A 16,389-nucleotide genomic window follows, 5' to 3' on the forward strand; every position below is an offset into this window, starting at 1 on the left:
GCTGTGTGCAACAGCCGTTTTAATAAAACAGGTGCAAGCAAAAAAATTCTCTTCAAGTATCCTAAGGAGTGATTAGCTTTAGGTATTGTACATGCTGCTTCCAAGAAAGATCGCTAGTTATATGAATGCCAAGATAACGATAGCATGTAACGGATTGAAGGGGGGCAGTCATTGAGGGCGTATGTAGGGAAAGTTGTGCTAGAATGAGAAATTGGCAAAGATTTGCATTTAATAATGTTAATTTACATGCACCAAGTGAGGCACCAATTAGATGTGTTATTTAAATCAGATTGAAGGGTAGTTATATCAGCGACATTAGTTATTTATCTATATACAACACAGTCGTCAGCAAATAAACAAATTTATGAGGAAATGTTATCAGGTAAAGCGTTATTGTATATTAAAAATAAAAGAGGACCAAGGACAGACCCTTGTGAAACACCGGATTCAACTGGAGCCGCCCTAAATGTGGAGTCATTAGTTACGACAAATTGGGAATGAGACGAAAGGAACGATTTGATCCAGCAAAGTACTCCCAGGTCAATGTTGAGTGCGCTTACCGTATTTACATGATTGTAAGTCGACTCGAATGTAAGTCGACCCCCCCATATCGCGCAACAGGCAAAAAAAAATAAAGAGCATACCCGAGGGCGCATTTGATAATGAAAATTTATTAGTAGCTGACATGGTCACTGGACTACTCGTCTTCACTAGTGCTGCCATCGTCATCGTTGCTGCGGTCCCACAGCGCGTCGTGGTCCAGCGAAATTTCACATTTGGTAAACGACCGCATCATAACATATTGTGGAACAGCAGCCCACGCCGAATGCACCCAACCACATGCAGCCGTCAGGGAGGCTCTTTTGACAGGTCCGGTTGGCGTAATTTCGCGGTCTTCTGTCACCAGCCACTCGTACTCACGTCGGAGCAGGTCCGGGCTTGTTTCATGACCATGTCGCACTTCAGTGGCAGGGACCGATCACGCATTTCAGTGACGTACACCGCAAGCTTAGCCTACAGCTCCGGAAAGCATCCAGACTTTGGCACGGGGGAAATTTTTCGCTTGCCCTCACAGGTGAAAATTTCGCTTCGCTGCAATTGCCACTCTCGCACCACCCGTTCAGAAACATCGAACTTGCGGCCCGCTGTGCAGTGATTTGTTTCTTCGGCGTAAAGGATGGCAGCCCTCTTGAATGCTGCTGTGAACGAGTGCCGAATGATAAGTGGGCCTGGAGCACTCATGACGACTGAGGAAGCATAGAAGAAACACGTAGCCGGCAGTCAAGTGGAACGCGTCAAACCACTGCCTTTCGTCAAACTGCAGAGAAAGCTAAGCGCAACAGGGAAAGAAAAACGTGCGAGCGGTGTCTACTCTTCCATTAACTACCAATACTCCCCGCAAGCGCCGTCATTCTGAGAGTGCCGCCGCGAATTGGAACAGCGGTGCTCCCATCAACTATCAACACACCCCCATAAGTGTTGCGTGCACTCATGCGTGCACTGTAAAACTCTCAAAAATGTTGAAAAACCCTTCCGAAAATCGAACAAACACACGGGATAGCAAAAAGCTACAGGTAGGGCCATAGAGCAAACAAAATTGTAACTATGTTGTAGCTCCTGTTGGTCTTGCTTTTTTGGCCGTGCCATGTTTTGGTTTCAATTGTAAGACGACCCCCCCACGTTAGATTCTCAAATTTAAAAAATGTGGTCCACTTACAATCATGTAAATACGATAGTTTGTGTAGTAGCAATACATGTTTGACCTTGTCAAAACTTTTGAAAAATCCAAAAATGTGCAATCAGTCAAAAACTGCTATCGTGATATACGTGTAAGTCATTAGTGAAAGTTACCAGCTGAGTCACACAAGAAAAGAACTTGCAAAAGCCATTGAGCATTTGAGGACTCGCTACCAAATATGATGTTGCTGCTCCTGGCCAGGCCTGTCTTTAGCCATTGCGAAGTATGTTGTATCCTGAGTTCGTTGTCAAAGTTGCAAACAACCTACAACTACTCCTTCTGGCTCTTTACAGCCTCTGCCTTGTTTTGCTTCGCCTTTAGAAGTAGTTGGAATAAATTTGTACAGTCCTCTTCCCACGACCTCACAGGGCAATGTTGGATTGTAAGAACCGTAGACCATCTTGCACACTACAGGGAGACAGCATCTCTACCATCGGGAACTGCTGCTGATGTTGCCGATTTCTTTCTACACAACATTTTCTTATGTCATGGTCCTCCGCGCGTTCTCCTCAGCGACCGCAGCAGATTCTTCCTCTCTTCTATCCTTACCGAAGTTCTGTGTGCCTCTAACACAATTCACAAGATGACTTCCAGTTACCACCTGCAGACCAATGGCTTGGCAGAGAATTTTCATCGTACGCTCTCCGACATGATTGTGATGCACATCCACCTCAACCACACGAACTGAGATGCAATCCTGCCATTCGTGACATTCGCCTTTAACACGGCTACACAACGTACCACCGGCTTTTCTCCCTTTTTGCTCTTCTATGGCAGTTCACCAATCTTGTTCTTGATGTATGATTTCTTTTGACTCCTGTATCCCCAGCAGCCCCTTTCTCGGAACAGTTCCTGTCTTACCTCGCGACCTGGCCTGCCTTAACACCGGCATCTCCCAGGACGCTCGCAAGTTTAGTTACAACTCGACCAACCGTGCTGTGACTTTTTCTCCTGGTAACAAAGCTCTTCTTTGTACTCCTGCGCGCGTTGCCAGCTTACGCGAAAAATTTCTCGCGCATTTTATTGGACCTTACACAGTCATTGAACAGACATCCCGTGTCAATTACCGCGTCTCGCCCCTTGGAATGCCGTGCAATCACCGTTGCCGTGGGGCAGATATAGTGCATGTCGCTCACTTAAAACCATATATTCGGCGCATTTCGTAACACTTCCACGCGGCCAGGCGGCCGCTTCCACAGCGCTAGCGAATTAGTGTAAGCACAACACATGCCTGACTTTCAGCTTCATCATCTCTATATAGCATTATCCATTGTACATCTTCTTCATCTATATCTCATCACCAGCAGCACAGCTTGATCCTTGTGGTAGTAGCACGAGCTCGGCTGGAATAAAGTGGTTCCTAACACAAGGAATGTGTCACGTGTGCATAGGTAAAGTAAACATGAACATATCTCGCTCGATTACTGCAGAAACTCGCTATCAAAACACTGGAGTAAGGAAGTGCAGCAGAAGCAGCTAGGGAAGGGACCTTTGTGCTGTCTCTGGCTTCAATGCAAACTAAATGGCGAGAACAAAGTGCACACAAACCCAACGGCACTCTGTCCCCATCGCAGATCGCTTTTAACATAGGGCCCGTGCCACCGGCCACTATTGTCGGCTCACACTCGCACGCTTTCACTGGCACATGCAGCACGGGGCGACAATGTTGTGGCCCCTAGACTTTATGCAGAAGCTGACAGCAACAGCTGCACAGTTGAAAGGCACAAACTCGCCTCCGGCCAGGTCTTCGAGGCCCAGGTAGTTCTGCGCATGGCGCAACGCTATGAAAGGCAGGGCTGAAGCCATGAATGGGGCTCGCGTCTGAGTTGCTGCATTGAGGGAAAGCCATCTTGACAGCAACAGCAGAAATGTGCCTGGAGTGTGTATATAATTGCATTAAAAACAGATTGGAATAGTTTTACATTATACCAGCCAAGGGTCGATTGTGATTCTCTGGGTCTGTGGTGACATGTGGGGACCCAGAAGTTATGTTACTGCATCGATTGGACCACATAATTTCAGAACATTTTCTGCTGTTATCATGAGCATCAGTGTGGTAATATGTAATTTTATCGTAGTGATATGTTTTCAGCTTTACAGGAAAGCCTGCACCGTGCCGTCGCTTGACTCACTCTTCCATATTCTAGTACAGTAAAAATTTGTTAAACTGTACCCGCTGAGACAGTAGTTTTGTTTTAAAAGTAGTAAAGTGAAATTATTGACTCAGCGGCCATTGAACATAATACGTCTTGTATACGCATAAACCATACCAGCTTATTACGTATGTATCGGTTAACACGTAGTTTTTCCACTTTTCATCACAATATCATGGCGGTATGTCGGCCCGGCAGAACAACGAGCCTCGGAGATCAGAATGGCCTCCAAGCGTAAATGCAGAGGGCGCTTGGGAGGGTGAAGCCACATCAACATCAACATCACTTTGGTGCCGTGCCAGAGTCAGAGCATTCTGGCCCGTGTTGTGGTGTCGGTCAAGCTAGGGCAAAAACCGGATGTTCAGCATAGAAGAAAAATCGGACATCGTTTGTGCTGTCAAACGTGGCAGGAAGAAGTCGGTGCTGGCATGCGAGAGGGATCTATTGTTGACTATGGTGTGTGGCACTTAGAAACGCGAAGAAGTTGGTAGGCAGTGCTGCTGCGACTGTGAAAATATGTCGGCTGCGAGGTCCGACTTCTCGCCATCATTGCCTCTGGTATTGCCGAAGTGTCGCCTAAAGACAGTGTTGAGGACGACACTGAAAGTGACAGCAGGGGTGATTCAGGCTTGGCAGTGGCACATGTTGTGCGTTACGTCAGCCTCATGCGGGTGTTAACTGCTTTTTCCAAACTGAAATTTTATCTGCTCCAAAATGCAATTTTACACGCTCCAAATATTGCTTCAAAATGACTTTGGGCAGTTCTACCCCTGCAAATGCAAAGCCGAGGGTCACTTAGTTCGCTGGTATTACCAATTATGAGCTGTGAAATATAAATACACTCAAACCTCGTTGTAACAAAGTTGAAAAGGAAGCCAAATTACTTTGTGTTATTCATTAGTTCGTTATACCGACTCTTACAATTTACTGCAGTATATGTCCAATAGTGTGCATGCATATTGCGTGTTTCTTGTGGGCGATGCATGCGGGTGCCCCGACGAAGGTGACAAACGCTCTCTAGCTCTCGAGCTGTCGCCTGAACTGGCCAGCACTGCATTATCCTTTGTAAATATACTTTGTTAATAGTCTCCAGTCCTCAATCCTTTATTCGCGTAACATTTTGGTGGAGGGTGCCGTTCCCCGTCCTCGTCATGGAGCTCCGCAGCAGCCGCACCGTCCTGCTTTCTGCCATGGCTCCCGGTGACGAGTCCTTGTCTGCTTCTACTCCTGCGACCCTGCCAACAACGTACGTTACGGTTACCAACCCCCGCGATACTGCCATATTCTCCGGCCAAGATAATGTCGACGTTGAGGACTGGCTTAACCTGTATGAGCGTGTTAGCCAAAACAACCGCTGGGACTCTACCATAATGCTAGCGAATGTCCTATTCTCCTTGGGCGGAACTCCTCGTGTCTGATTCCGGACACACGAGGATGAGATCTCTAGTTGGGATGCTTTCAAGGAGAAGCTCCCCCGACCTCTGGAAATCCCACCGGTCGGCAGCTAGAAAAGAGCTTGCTACCTGAGTTCAGCCTTCTATTGAATCGTATGTCTCGTACATACAAGACGCGCTCGCTCTTTGCCGGAAAGTCTACAACAAAATGGCCGAGGTTGACAAAGTTGGCCACGTACTTATAGGGATTGCGGAAGACACGTTCAACTTGTTGGTTTTCAACAATGTGTCCACCATCGATGTCATTGTCAAAGAATGCTGCCGCTTTGAGCTTGCCAAAAGCCGTCGCGTCATTCCACAGTTCTCCTGGCTCCCTAACACCGCTGCAACATCGTCTTGCATCGACCTTACCGCTTCACCACCATTAAATGAGCACATCACACATATTGTTCGCAGCCAGCTCGAGGCTACAAGTCCTGCGCCAGTCCATCCACACCCACTTGACCCCACCATTGACAAACCAACACCAGCTATCTCTCATTCAGGCAGTTGTGCGGCAAGAATTTGCCAACCTCGGTTTTCCTGTTGCCTGCTCCATCTCCCGACCTTACGACCGACCGGTGCCAACAGCTACGCGTCACAGCGATCTGTATTCCCCTCCCAGATACCTCAACCCTAATGAGTGGAGATCTCTGTACGACAAGCCCATTTGCTTCCATTGCCTCTGCATTGGCCACATCGCTCGCCACTGCTGCACCTCTTGGACGTCGCCATATTCAAGCTCCTTGTCCCCGTCTCCTTGCCCATATGCCGACCCGCGCTGTTACTCGCCTCGCCATATGCCTCCTACCTATGACGTATCCATCGATGTCAGTCGTCCTGCTTGCTTGCCATCACCTTAGTGCCTAAGGTCCCCGTCGCCTCAGCCATGCTGCTATTTGTCACCGACCAATTATGGACCCTCCCAGATGAAAAACTAGACCATGCAGCTCCTGGAGGTAGTGCTGCATTATTTTCGTCGTGTCGAAATCCTCCATTAACGCTCCCAATGAACCAGAGCTTGCTGGATTTTCATGTCAACGGTGTCGCTTTGACGTTGTTAATGATACTGGAGCCCAGGTATGCATAATGAGCTGTAACCTTCGTCGTTGACTGAGGAAGGTTCTCATGCCTCCTACTACTCGAGCCATACGTGTGGCCGATGGTAGCACTGTTTACGTCACTGGAATGTGTACTTCCCATATCAGTATCGCTGACTGCCACGTTCCTGTTCTTTTTACAGTGCTGACCAATTGTCCTCATGACCTAATCCTTGGACTCGACTTTCTTACAGCGCATTCACCTTTGATTGACTGTTTTGCCGGTACCCTTTGCCTTGAACTTCCTCTACTTGCGCATATTCATGCCGAACTGCCGAACAACTTTAGTACGACCGCCTATGTCTGCCTGCCGCCTAAAGCCTTGACTTTTGTTGATTCGCTATCATCTTTTCCTGTGCCCAATGGTGATTACGTTGCTGCACTTGTTCCTGATGTCCTTTTGATGCGCGGTATCACTGTGCCGGATCCAGATCATGAGACTGAAATAATCCGAAAAATAAGAATGGGCTGGAGTGGGTTTGGCAGGCATTCTCAGATTATGAACAGCAGTTTGCCATTATCCCTCCAGAGCAAAGTGTATAACAGCTGTGTCTTGCCAGTACTCACCTACGGGACAGAAACCTGGAGGCTTATGAAAAGGGTTCTACTTAAATTGAGGACGACACAACGAGCTATGGAAAGAAGAGTGATGGGTGTAACGTTAAGGGATAAGAAAAGAGCAGACCGTGTGAGGAAACAAACGTGAGTTAATGACATCTTAGTTGAAATCAAGAAAAAGAAATGGGGCATGGGCAGGGCATGTAATGAGGAAGGAAGATAACTGATTGTCATTAAGGGTTGCGGACTTGATTCCAAGAGAAGGGAAGCGTAGCAGGGGGCAGCAGAAAGTTAGGCGGGTGGAGGAGATTAAGAAGTTTGCAGGGGCAACATGGCCACAATTAGCGCATGACCAAGGTAGTTATGGAAGTATGGGAGAGGCATTTGCCCTGCAGTGGGCGTAGCCAGGCTGATGATTATGATGATGATCACTGTGCCCCACTCCACCGTCACCGTTGCCAATAACTGGATATACGGATGTCGTCAATTTTGGCCTGACAAAGGATGTTCTGCCTCAAGGCATATCGGCTGCAACGCTGCGTGCTATAGGAGATGACCACATCATGATGTTTTCAATAGACGTCTGCTCAGATTCTTCACCATGTCCACAGGATTCCATTTGCCCTGATGCGCCATTTCATCCCATGATTGCTGCGGACCTATTGCCTGAACAAGCAGCAGCTCTGTGTTGGCTTTTGGTTTCCTACCACGACATCTTCGACCTCAACAATTGCCAATTGGACCAGACTTCAATTGTTAAGCATCACATAAATATTGGTGATGCCAGTCCTATTCATTGCTGGCCATATAGAGTTTCTGCTTTTAGAGCATAAGGTTATTCAATATGAAGGGAACAAGATGCTTGCCAAAGGTATTGTTGAACCTTTCTTGAGCCCTTGGGCATTGCCCGTGGTACTTGTTAAAAAGAAAGATGGCACATGGTGTTTCTGTATAGATTATCGTCATCTAAACCGCATTAACAAGAAAGATGTCTACCCATTCACATTGACGATACCCTCGATTGTCTCCACGGTGCCAAATACTTTTCATCAATAGACCTTTTATTTGGTTATTGGCAAATTTCTGTGGATGAAGAGGACCAAGAGAAGACCGCGTTCGTCACTCCTGATGGTCTATATCAATTCAAAGTTATGCCATTAGGTCTATCCAACGCCCCAGCAACGTTCGAACGTATGATGGACCATTTGCTTCAAGGGTTCAGATGGTCAACATGCCCCTGCTACCTAGACGACGTTCTCGTATTTTCACCTAAATTTGAGACACACCTTGAGCGCTTCTCAGCTGATCCTCAAGTCTTCCGCGAGGCTGGGCTGCAACTAAATTCTTCAAAGTGTCACTTCGGTTGTCGGCAGATTACAGTGCTGGGTCATTTCGTTGACACTTACGGTATTCAATCAGACCCAGAAAAAATTCGTGCTGTCACATCTTTTTCTGTACTTCAGTCTGTCAAAGACGTCTGAAGTTTTGTAGGGCTCTGCACCTACTTTTGACGCTTCGTTGAATACTTCGCAGTGATTGCCCGACCGCTTACTGATGTTCTGAAGAAGCATGTGCCGTTTACGTTGGGCCCCCTTCAAACTGCCGCATTTGCTTAGCTCACCAACCTTCTCACCACCAACTTGTCCTGTTAGCCTGTCAGAAAAACTTCTGTCTCGGTACGCAGGCCCATATTGAGTGCTGCGTGCTGTGACTCCAGTTACGGACGAAATCGCCCTAGTCAGTACCAGTGCAACATCTGCCCCGAATTCCACTGATGTTGTGCATGTTGCACGCCTCAAACCATATAACTCTCCTGTTATCACCTATATTTACATGCACCGGGATGGTGCTTGCGCTGGGGGGGGCTGGGGACAATGATACATGCATGTTGCGTGTTTCTTGTTGACGATGCACGCGGGCACCCCGACGAAAACGACGAACACTCTCTGGCTCTCGAGCTGTCGGCTGAACTGGCCCGCGCTTCATTATCCTTTGTAAATATACTTTGTAAATAGTCTCCAGTCCTTAATCCTTTGTTCACGTAACAATATCTTTAAACATCCAAAGAAGACTATGTATCTGTGGCCCGCAGATGCGCTATGCATCGGTGTATGCAATGAAAATTCAATAAAACAACAGCAAAACCCTCTGGCATGTGCAGCATGCGACTTTTAGCACCTTACCTTACAGCCGTCACAATAGCACCCTTATGTTCCAATGTGATTGTCTCTCGCTTCCTCTTTCAACTTGGCTCACTCATGTTGTTGTGAAACCTGTCGAAGTATACCGCCGACAGAGTTTGGCACAGCACCAGAAACACAGACATATAGACGTGGACATGTTCGGCCATTGAAACCGAAACTTTCTGATGCACTTCTTTCTCGTGGCCCCATTGCTCTGCTGTCTGAGCTAGTGGGCATGGTTGGCTCGTTACAGTTTCACACAAGCTCGGAGGGCACCCCTAGCTGCGTCAGCACGGTGCAGTCTGCTGCAGTGAGAGAGAGAAGTGAAGGCACTAGTAGTTAGCACGCCACGTGTAATCACCATCATCAATACCTGCAACGGCAGAGCAAGGCATGGCCTCAAAGATTGGAAGCTGGGTGCGCCTCGCTTCGCCAGGAAGGTGCCCCATCGAGGGAAAGGTGCGATAAAACAAAGAAATGCTGCTTGTGCACGGCCACCATGCGCCCAGCTACGTGCGACGATGAGAAATACGAGTGCTGCTCGACCGGTTATTCAACTTGGAAATTTTGAAGTGCTGTGCCAAAGAAATATGGGTCCCAGTGGAAAGCAGTATGTTCGCAACATTCTGTATTTTTAGTCTTGTGGATGAATCTAGTTTGCTATATCCATTTTCACTTTGTTAAAACGTTTAATGTACATGGATCTCTATGGACGAGAAGAAAGGGGGTTAACCGAGGGGCCCGATTTTTAATAATCATGTCATGAGAAGCCAACAAACAGACACCATAGGGGAAACACATCATAGGGGAAATTACTCATACTTATTAATTGAATTTAAAAAATGATAAATTGATGGCAATGATGAAAAAGTGGATGAAAAAACAACTTGCTGCAGGTGGGGAACGATCCCGCGTCTTCGCATTACGCGTGCAATGCTCTAACAAGTTAAGCTACCATGGTGCCATTCTCCCACATACTTTCTTGGATATTTATGTTTTACTACTAGAACTTTGGTGTTAATTACAGCAAAGTTAATTAAGGCACTCGAGCTCCCGACCATTGGTGGGAGTCGAAACCACTACCTTTGGTATTAATTAATGCAAAGTTAATTAAGGCACTCGAGCCCATGACCTTTGGTGGTAGTCGAGCCCACGACCATTGGTGGGAGTAGAAGCCACTACCTTTGGTGCTGATTAAGGCAAAGTTAATTAAGGCACTCGAGCCCATGAGTTTTGGTGGGAGTCGAGCCCACGACCTTTGGTTGGAGTGGAAACCACTACCTTTGATGTTAATTAAAGCAAAGTTAATGAAGGCACTCGAGCGCCCGACCATTGGTGGGAGTCGAAGCCACGACCTTTGGGGTTTTTTAGGCAAAGTTAATTAAGGCTCTCAAGCCCACGAGCTTTGGTGGGAGTTGAGCCCACGACCATTGGTGGGAGCCGAAACCACGACCTTTAGTGTTAATTAAGGCAAAGTTAATTAAGGCTCTCGAACCCACGACCATTGATGGGAGTCAAAACCACGACCTTTGGTGTTAATTAAGGCAAAGTTAAGGTGCTCAAGCCCATGACCTTTGGTTGGAGTCGAAACCATGAAGGTGGGACTCGAAACTACGACCTTTGGTGTTAATGCAAATTAAGGCATTCAAACCCATTACCTTTGGTGGGAGTCGAAGCCACAACCTAGGGTGTTAATTAAGGCACTCGAGCCCATGACCTTTGGTGGGAGTCGAAACCACGACCTTTGTGGCTAAGTAATACCCGTGCCACATGGGCACAAAAAATGACTAACTTGCTAATGCCTTAACCATTAATGCCATTCGCGGGGTGCCATACGGACATGCTTAGTGCCAATAAAGCTTAATGACAGTCGCGACGTAGTGCATTCTCGTAACTCACTTGGCTATCAAATGCGTACTCTCGTTCCCAATGTCTCCACATTCTGACTAGACTAAACGATTTCTTAGTGAAGAACAATTAATAGATTGTTCACTTTCACGCACTCGAGCTCTTTTTATCATGGTGTTGTGCGTTCTTGTAATTATTACAACTCACTTGGGCGTCGAATGCGTACTCTCCTTTCCATTGTCCCCGCCGTGGCCATTGTGACCGCATTCTGACGGTATTAAGCAAACTTGTAGATAAAAACAACTAATATATTCTTCACTTTCTTTAAAAGGAGCTCTTTATTTTTGTAGAGATCTGCAGGCATGCTCTTGTCGCTATGCACGGCTATAGCACTAATCATGAGCATGTTAGCCAGGAGAACCTGTTCAATTGCAGGGCGGCGATTTCTTGCCTTGTTGGCCTTATACTGAAGCCTTTGAATTTCTCAATGATGTTTGCCTCAAAGAAGGACACACGCTACCAACAAACTGGAGCACATGCTCAAATTCTTCAGGATCGTTGCTTGAAAGCTTTGAAGCTGTGAGTGACATTTTTCCATTTTTAATGCTTTGGCTATGTTATGGATTGGCCATTGAGCTAGCTTCAGCTTCAAACAGTTTACGGCTGAGTGCAACAATGACATTCCTGAAGTAAATTACATAAAATGCGCCTATTAACGTTTCTCACACCATTTCTTTAACATTTGCTCCCTATATAGATAACTGTTTTCATTGTATTACGATTGGCAAGCAAACTTAGCCATTTCACTGCAGCTATTGCCATTGCGAGGTTTAATATCATTAAGTATGTGTGTGTAGGAGCGACTGAACTATAATGGCATTAAAAAACTTAGGGTCTTAAGCTTTTAACAGCATTAACCTCACCCGTAATGCATCAGTATAAGGCAAGGTTAATTAAGGCACTCGAACCCAAAACCTTTCGTGCGAGTCGAACTCGCGATCATTGTTGTTAATTTGGGCAATGTATTAAGGCACTCAAAACCATGACCTTTGGTGGGAGTCGATCTCGTGAACTTCGGTGTTAATTAAGGTAACATTAATTAATGCATTCGAGCCTATGACCTTTGGTGGGAGTCAATGCCCCGACCTTTGGTGTTAATTAAGGCAGAGTTAATTAAGGCACTGGACATTTGGTGGGAGTGGAACCTGTGACTTTTGGTGTTTAGGCAAAATTAAGGCACTCGACCATTGGTGGGAGTCGAGCACATGACTTTTGGTGTTAATTAAGGCAAAGTTCATTAATGCCCTTGAGCCCACGACTATTGGTGGGAGTCAAATCCACGACTGTATTTAAGGCAAAGTTCATTAAAGCACTCGGACCCTGCACCTTTGGTGGGGTGTTGGGCTGCTAAGCACAAGGTCGTGGGATCGAATCCCGGCCACGGCAGCTGCATTTCAATGGGGACAAAATGTGAAAACTCTCATGTACTTAGGCTTAGGTGTGTGTTAAAGAACCCCAGGCGGTCCATATTTTTGGAGTCTCCCACTACCGTGTGCCTCATAATCAGATCATGGTTTTGGCACCTAAAACCCCATTATTTAATTTATTTTACCATTCAGTAGGAGTCGAACTCGTGACCTTTAGTGTTAAGTAAGGCACTCGAGCCCACAGCCATTGGTTGGAGTTGAACCAACGACCTTTGGTGTTAAGGCAAATTAAGACACTTGAGCGCATGACTATTGGTGGGACTCAAACCGACGACCTTCGGTGTTAATTAAGGCAGTTATTTAACCCACCATGGTTGCTCAGTGGCTATGGTGTTAGGCTGCTGAGCACGAGGTCGCGGGATCGAATCCTGGCCACGGCGGCCGCATTTCGGTGGGGGCGAAATGCGAAAACACCTGTGTACTTAGATTTAGGTGCACATTAAAAAAACCCAGGTGGTCGAAATTTCTGGAGTCCTCCACTACGGCGTGCCTCATAATCAGAAAGTGGTTTTGGCACGTAAAACCCCATAATTTTAGGGCAGTTATTTAAAGCACTGGAACCCACAACCATTGGTGGGAGTCGAACCGATGACCTTTGGTGTAAAGGCAAAGGTAAAGCACTCGAACCCGCAACCATTGGAGGTACTGTATTTACGCTATTTGTAAGTCGACCCCCCCCCCCCCCCAGGAAAAAAAGAAAAACAAATAGAGCATACTCGAGGGTGCATTCCATAACGAAAATTTATTAGTAGCTGGCACCGTCACTGGACTACTCGTCTTCACTTGTGCCATCGTCCTCACTAGTGCTGCCATTGTCATTGCTGCTACAGTCCCACAGCGCGTCAACGTCCAGTGAAATTCGACATTTGGCAAACGACCACACCGTGACATCTTGTGGAACAGCAGCCCACGCCGAATGTACCCAAGCCCACGCACCCATCAGGGAGGCTCTTTTGACAGGTCCGGTTGGCGTAAGTTCGCAATCTTCTGCTGCCAGCCACTCGTACTCACAGTGGAGCAGCTCCTTAAAAGGCAAAGATCCTGGCTGGTTTCATGACCATGTCGCACTTCAGTGGCAGGGACCGATCACGCATTTCAGCGACGTACGCGGCAAGCTTAGCCTGCAGCTCTGGAAAGCATCCAGACTTTGGCACGGGGGAAATTTTTCACTTGCCATCCCAGTTGAAAATTTTGCTTCGCTGCAGTCACTACTCTTGCACCACCCATTCAGAAACATTGAACTTGTGGCCCACCGCGCAGTGATTTGTTTCTTCGGCGTAAAGGATGGCAGCCATCTTGAACGCTGCTGTGAATGAGCGCCGAATGTTTAGTGGGCCTGGAGCACTTATGACGATTGGGGAAGCATGGAAGTAGCACGTAGCCAGCAGTCAAGTTGAACGTGTCAAACTAAGAGCTACAGCGAAAGAAATATGTGAGCAGTGTCTGCTCTTCCATGAACTATCGATACTCCCTGCAAGTGCCGCCGTTCTGAGGGTGCCACCATGAATGGAACAGCGGCACTTCCATCAACTATTGACACCTTCCCATGAGCTAGTGTTGTGTGCACTGTAAAACTCAAAAATGTTTAAAAACCCTTCTAAAAAACAAACAAACGCATGGGATAGTGAAAAGCTACGGGTAGGGCCTTCGGGCAAACATAAAATTGTAACTATGTTGTAGCTGCCATGATATCTCATTGGTCTCGCTCTTTTGACGGTGCCATGTTTTGGTTTCGATTGTAAGTCGACCCCCCCCCCCCCTTCAGATTTTCAAATTTAGAAAGATAGGTTGACCTACAGTCGTGTAAATACGGTAGTCAAACCCACGACATTTGGTGGGAGGCAAAAGACAACCTTTGCGGTTAAGTGAAGTTAATTAAGGCACAGTTTTTTTAAGATGGAGTTAAGGCATCCTAAACCACGACTTTTGATGAGAGAAAACAGGAAGTAACGCATTCGAATGAGAATCTCAAGTAATGTAACGCATGTCTCATGAAGTTCTCAGGCTTTTGGCGTCATTCTCTTTAGCATATTTGATGTCCCTGTTTGTTCATATTTTACTGCACTTGCTTAACCCCTAAGTTTTTTTTTTATAAAGTGTGTCAACTTGTGGGTGTGTGCAGCTGATAGAGCGTGTGGTACGAGACCACCCGTACCAGACCTTGCCTGTGGTACTGGCACTGTGCAATGCAGACAGGGACCCAACAGCAACAACCCTCCTTCTGCGACCAGCTAAGAAGGCCAAGACAAGCCTGGCCCCCACAGAGGTGAGGAGGCCTATGGTGGCGTTGCTAATGGCGCCTTCAAGCGCCCGCTACAATGCATTGACAACCATATTATAAGGCGCACAATTCTCGGAAATGCTGGAGGTTGCTTCTGTGGTTGGCAAGTCCTTCTTGGTTGATGATATAGATAACAAAAGATCACCATTTTACAGGAGCTTCTGTGGTTGACTAGTCCTACCAGTCCTTCATTGGTGACATGGATATTACAAAAAGAGAATGTGCATCACTGTTTTACTGGAGCTTTTGTCGACTAATCCTTCTTGGTTGGCGTCATATTTTTTTAGCAATACTGTAAGCATTTTTACAGGCTCATACAGGAGTGGGTCACAATCAAAACAACAAAACATTGTTGGTCAGAACAGAAGAAAGGAATGGAATATGCTAATTATTACAATTCAAAGATATAACATGCAAACAAAATGTCAGACCAAAGCAAACAGTACAAGGCAGATAATACAGGGAAGGGGTAAGAACTACGAACAATTCAGATGTGGTGGGAAACGGCCAAAACACAGTTGCGCAATGCAACGTTGTAGCAAAGCAGCAAATAATCGGAAACAGACCTAATCATAAAAAGTGCACGTATCTTGGTTGCAAATTCTTCGATGGAGTCAACATGTGCAATTGATTCCGGCAGACGGTTCCAGGCTTCAATTGCAGATGGAAAAAATGAACATTTAAATGTGTTGCAACGCGCAGTAAACTGTCTGATGCACTTACGGTCATTTGTTCTTTCCGAATGTTGGAAGGAGGGCCTAATGTACTTTGTTTTATCTATATTTATGTGCCCGTGATAAAGAAGGAAAAGGAACTTCATGGCAGGGACACGCCATCCTGATATTAGAGTCGGGATATTTGCTTGTTCACGTAAAGCAGTGACACTGTCACACGGCGAGTATCTGGAATAAATTAAACGGAGTGCCATGCGCTGTATTCTGTCAAGTTTATCAATGAGGTAAGACTGCTGCAGGGACCATACAATACTGGCATACTCAAGTATTGGCTGAATGAGGGTTTTGTACACAGTTAATTTGAACTGGGATGGTACTGTTGCCAATTTCCGACATAAGAAATTGAGCTGCCTAAATGCCTTTGCACATGTGATATCAATGTGAGTGTCCCATTTGAGCGAACTCAAGAATGTCACTCCTAAATATTTTACAGTATCTGATCTTACTATAGCTGTGCCTCTTCCCAGATAGCACACAAAGTCTTTAAAACGTCGTATTAAGGGATTCAACGTCTGAAACGGATTTTTGACCAAAATCGACACATCAAAGACGTTCCAAACAAGATAGCTTAAAAACGAGGGGTGAATACGTTTTGATAACGTTGGAAGCCAGACAGCTTAAAAACGAGGGGTGAATATGTTTTGCAAACGACTCAAAACGCCACCGCCACGCCACGGCGCGTCAGCCTCTTTAGCGGCTTCTACAATATTCAACAACCCATCAACGTGATCCAACCTTGCGCAAGGTGGCGATACCGTCGTCAAATCATGTGACCAAGGTGGCCACGTGATTCGTGATGCCGGGCAGCCGGGCGAGCTGGGCATAGTCGTGTCGTCATGGCGTCGTCGCGTCACCGCACTCTCATTGCGCTGTG

At 46.5% G+C, this 16,389-nt stretch overlaps 1 protein-coding gene across 3 annotated transcripts in view; it reads left to right on the top strand.

Annotated features, from left to right (window-relative positions):
• The window catches only part of tefu (Serine/threonine-protein kinase tefu), a 471,138-nt gene that overhangs the window by 214,546 nt on the left and 240,203 nt on the right, over positions 1–16,389 (top strand). For all 3 annotated transcript variants that reach the window (XM_075694675.1, XM_075694677.1, XM_075694676.1), the window contains one exon: positions 14,623–14,766. In XM_075694675.1, the coding sequence (XP_075550790.1) occupies positions 14,623–14,766 (144 nt within the window). The remainder of the gene's footprint in view (positions 1–14,622; positions 14,767–16,389) is intronic.

Source organism: Dermacentor variabilis, chromosome 6 (assembly GCF_050947875.1).
Source record: "Dermacentor variabilis isolate Ectoservices chromosome 6, ASM5094787v1, whole genome shotgun sequence".
In the NCBI taxonomy this organism is placed as follows: Eukaryota; Metazoa; Arthropoda; class Arachnida; order Ixodida; family Ixodidae; genus Dermacentor; species Dermacentor variabilis.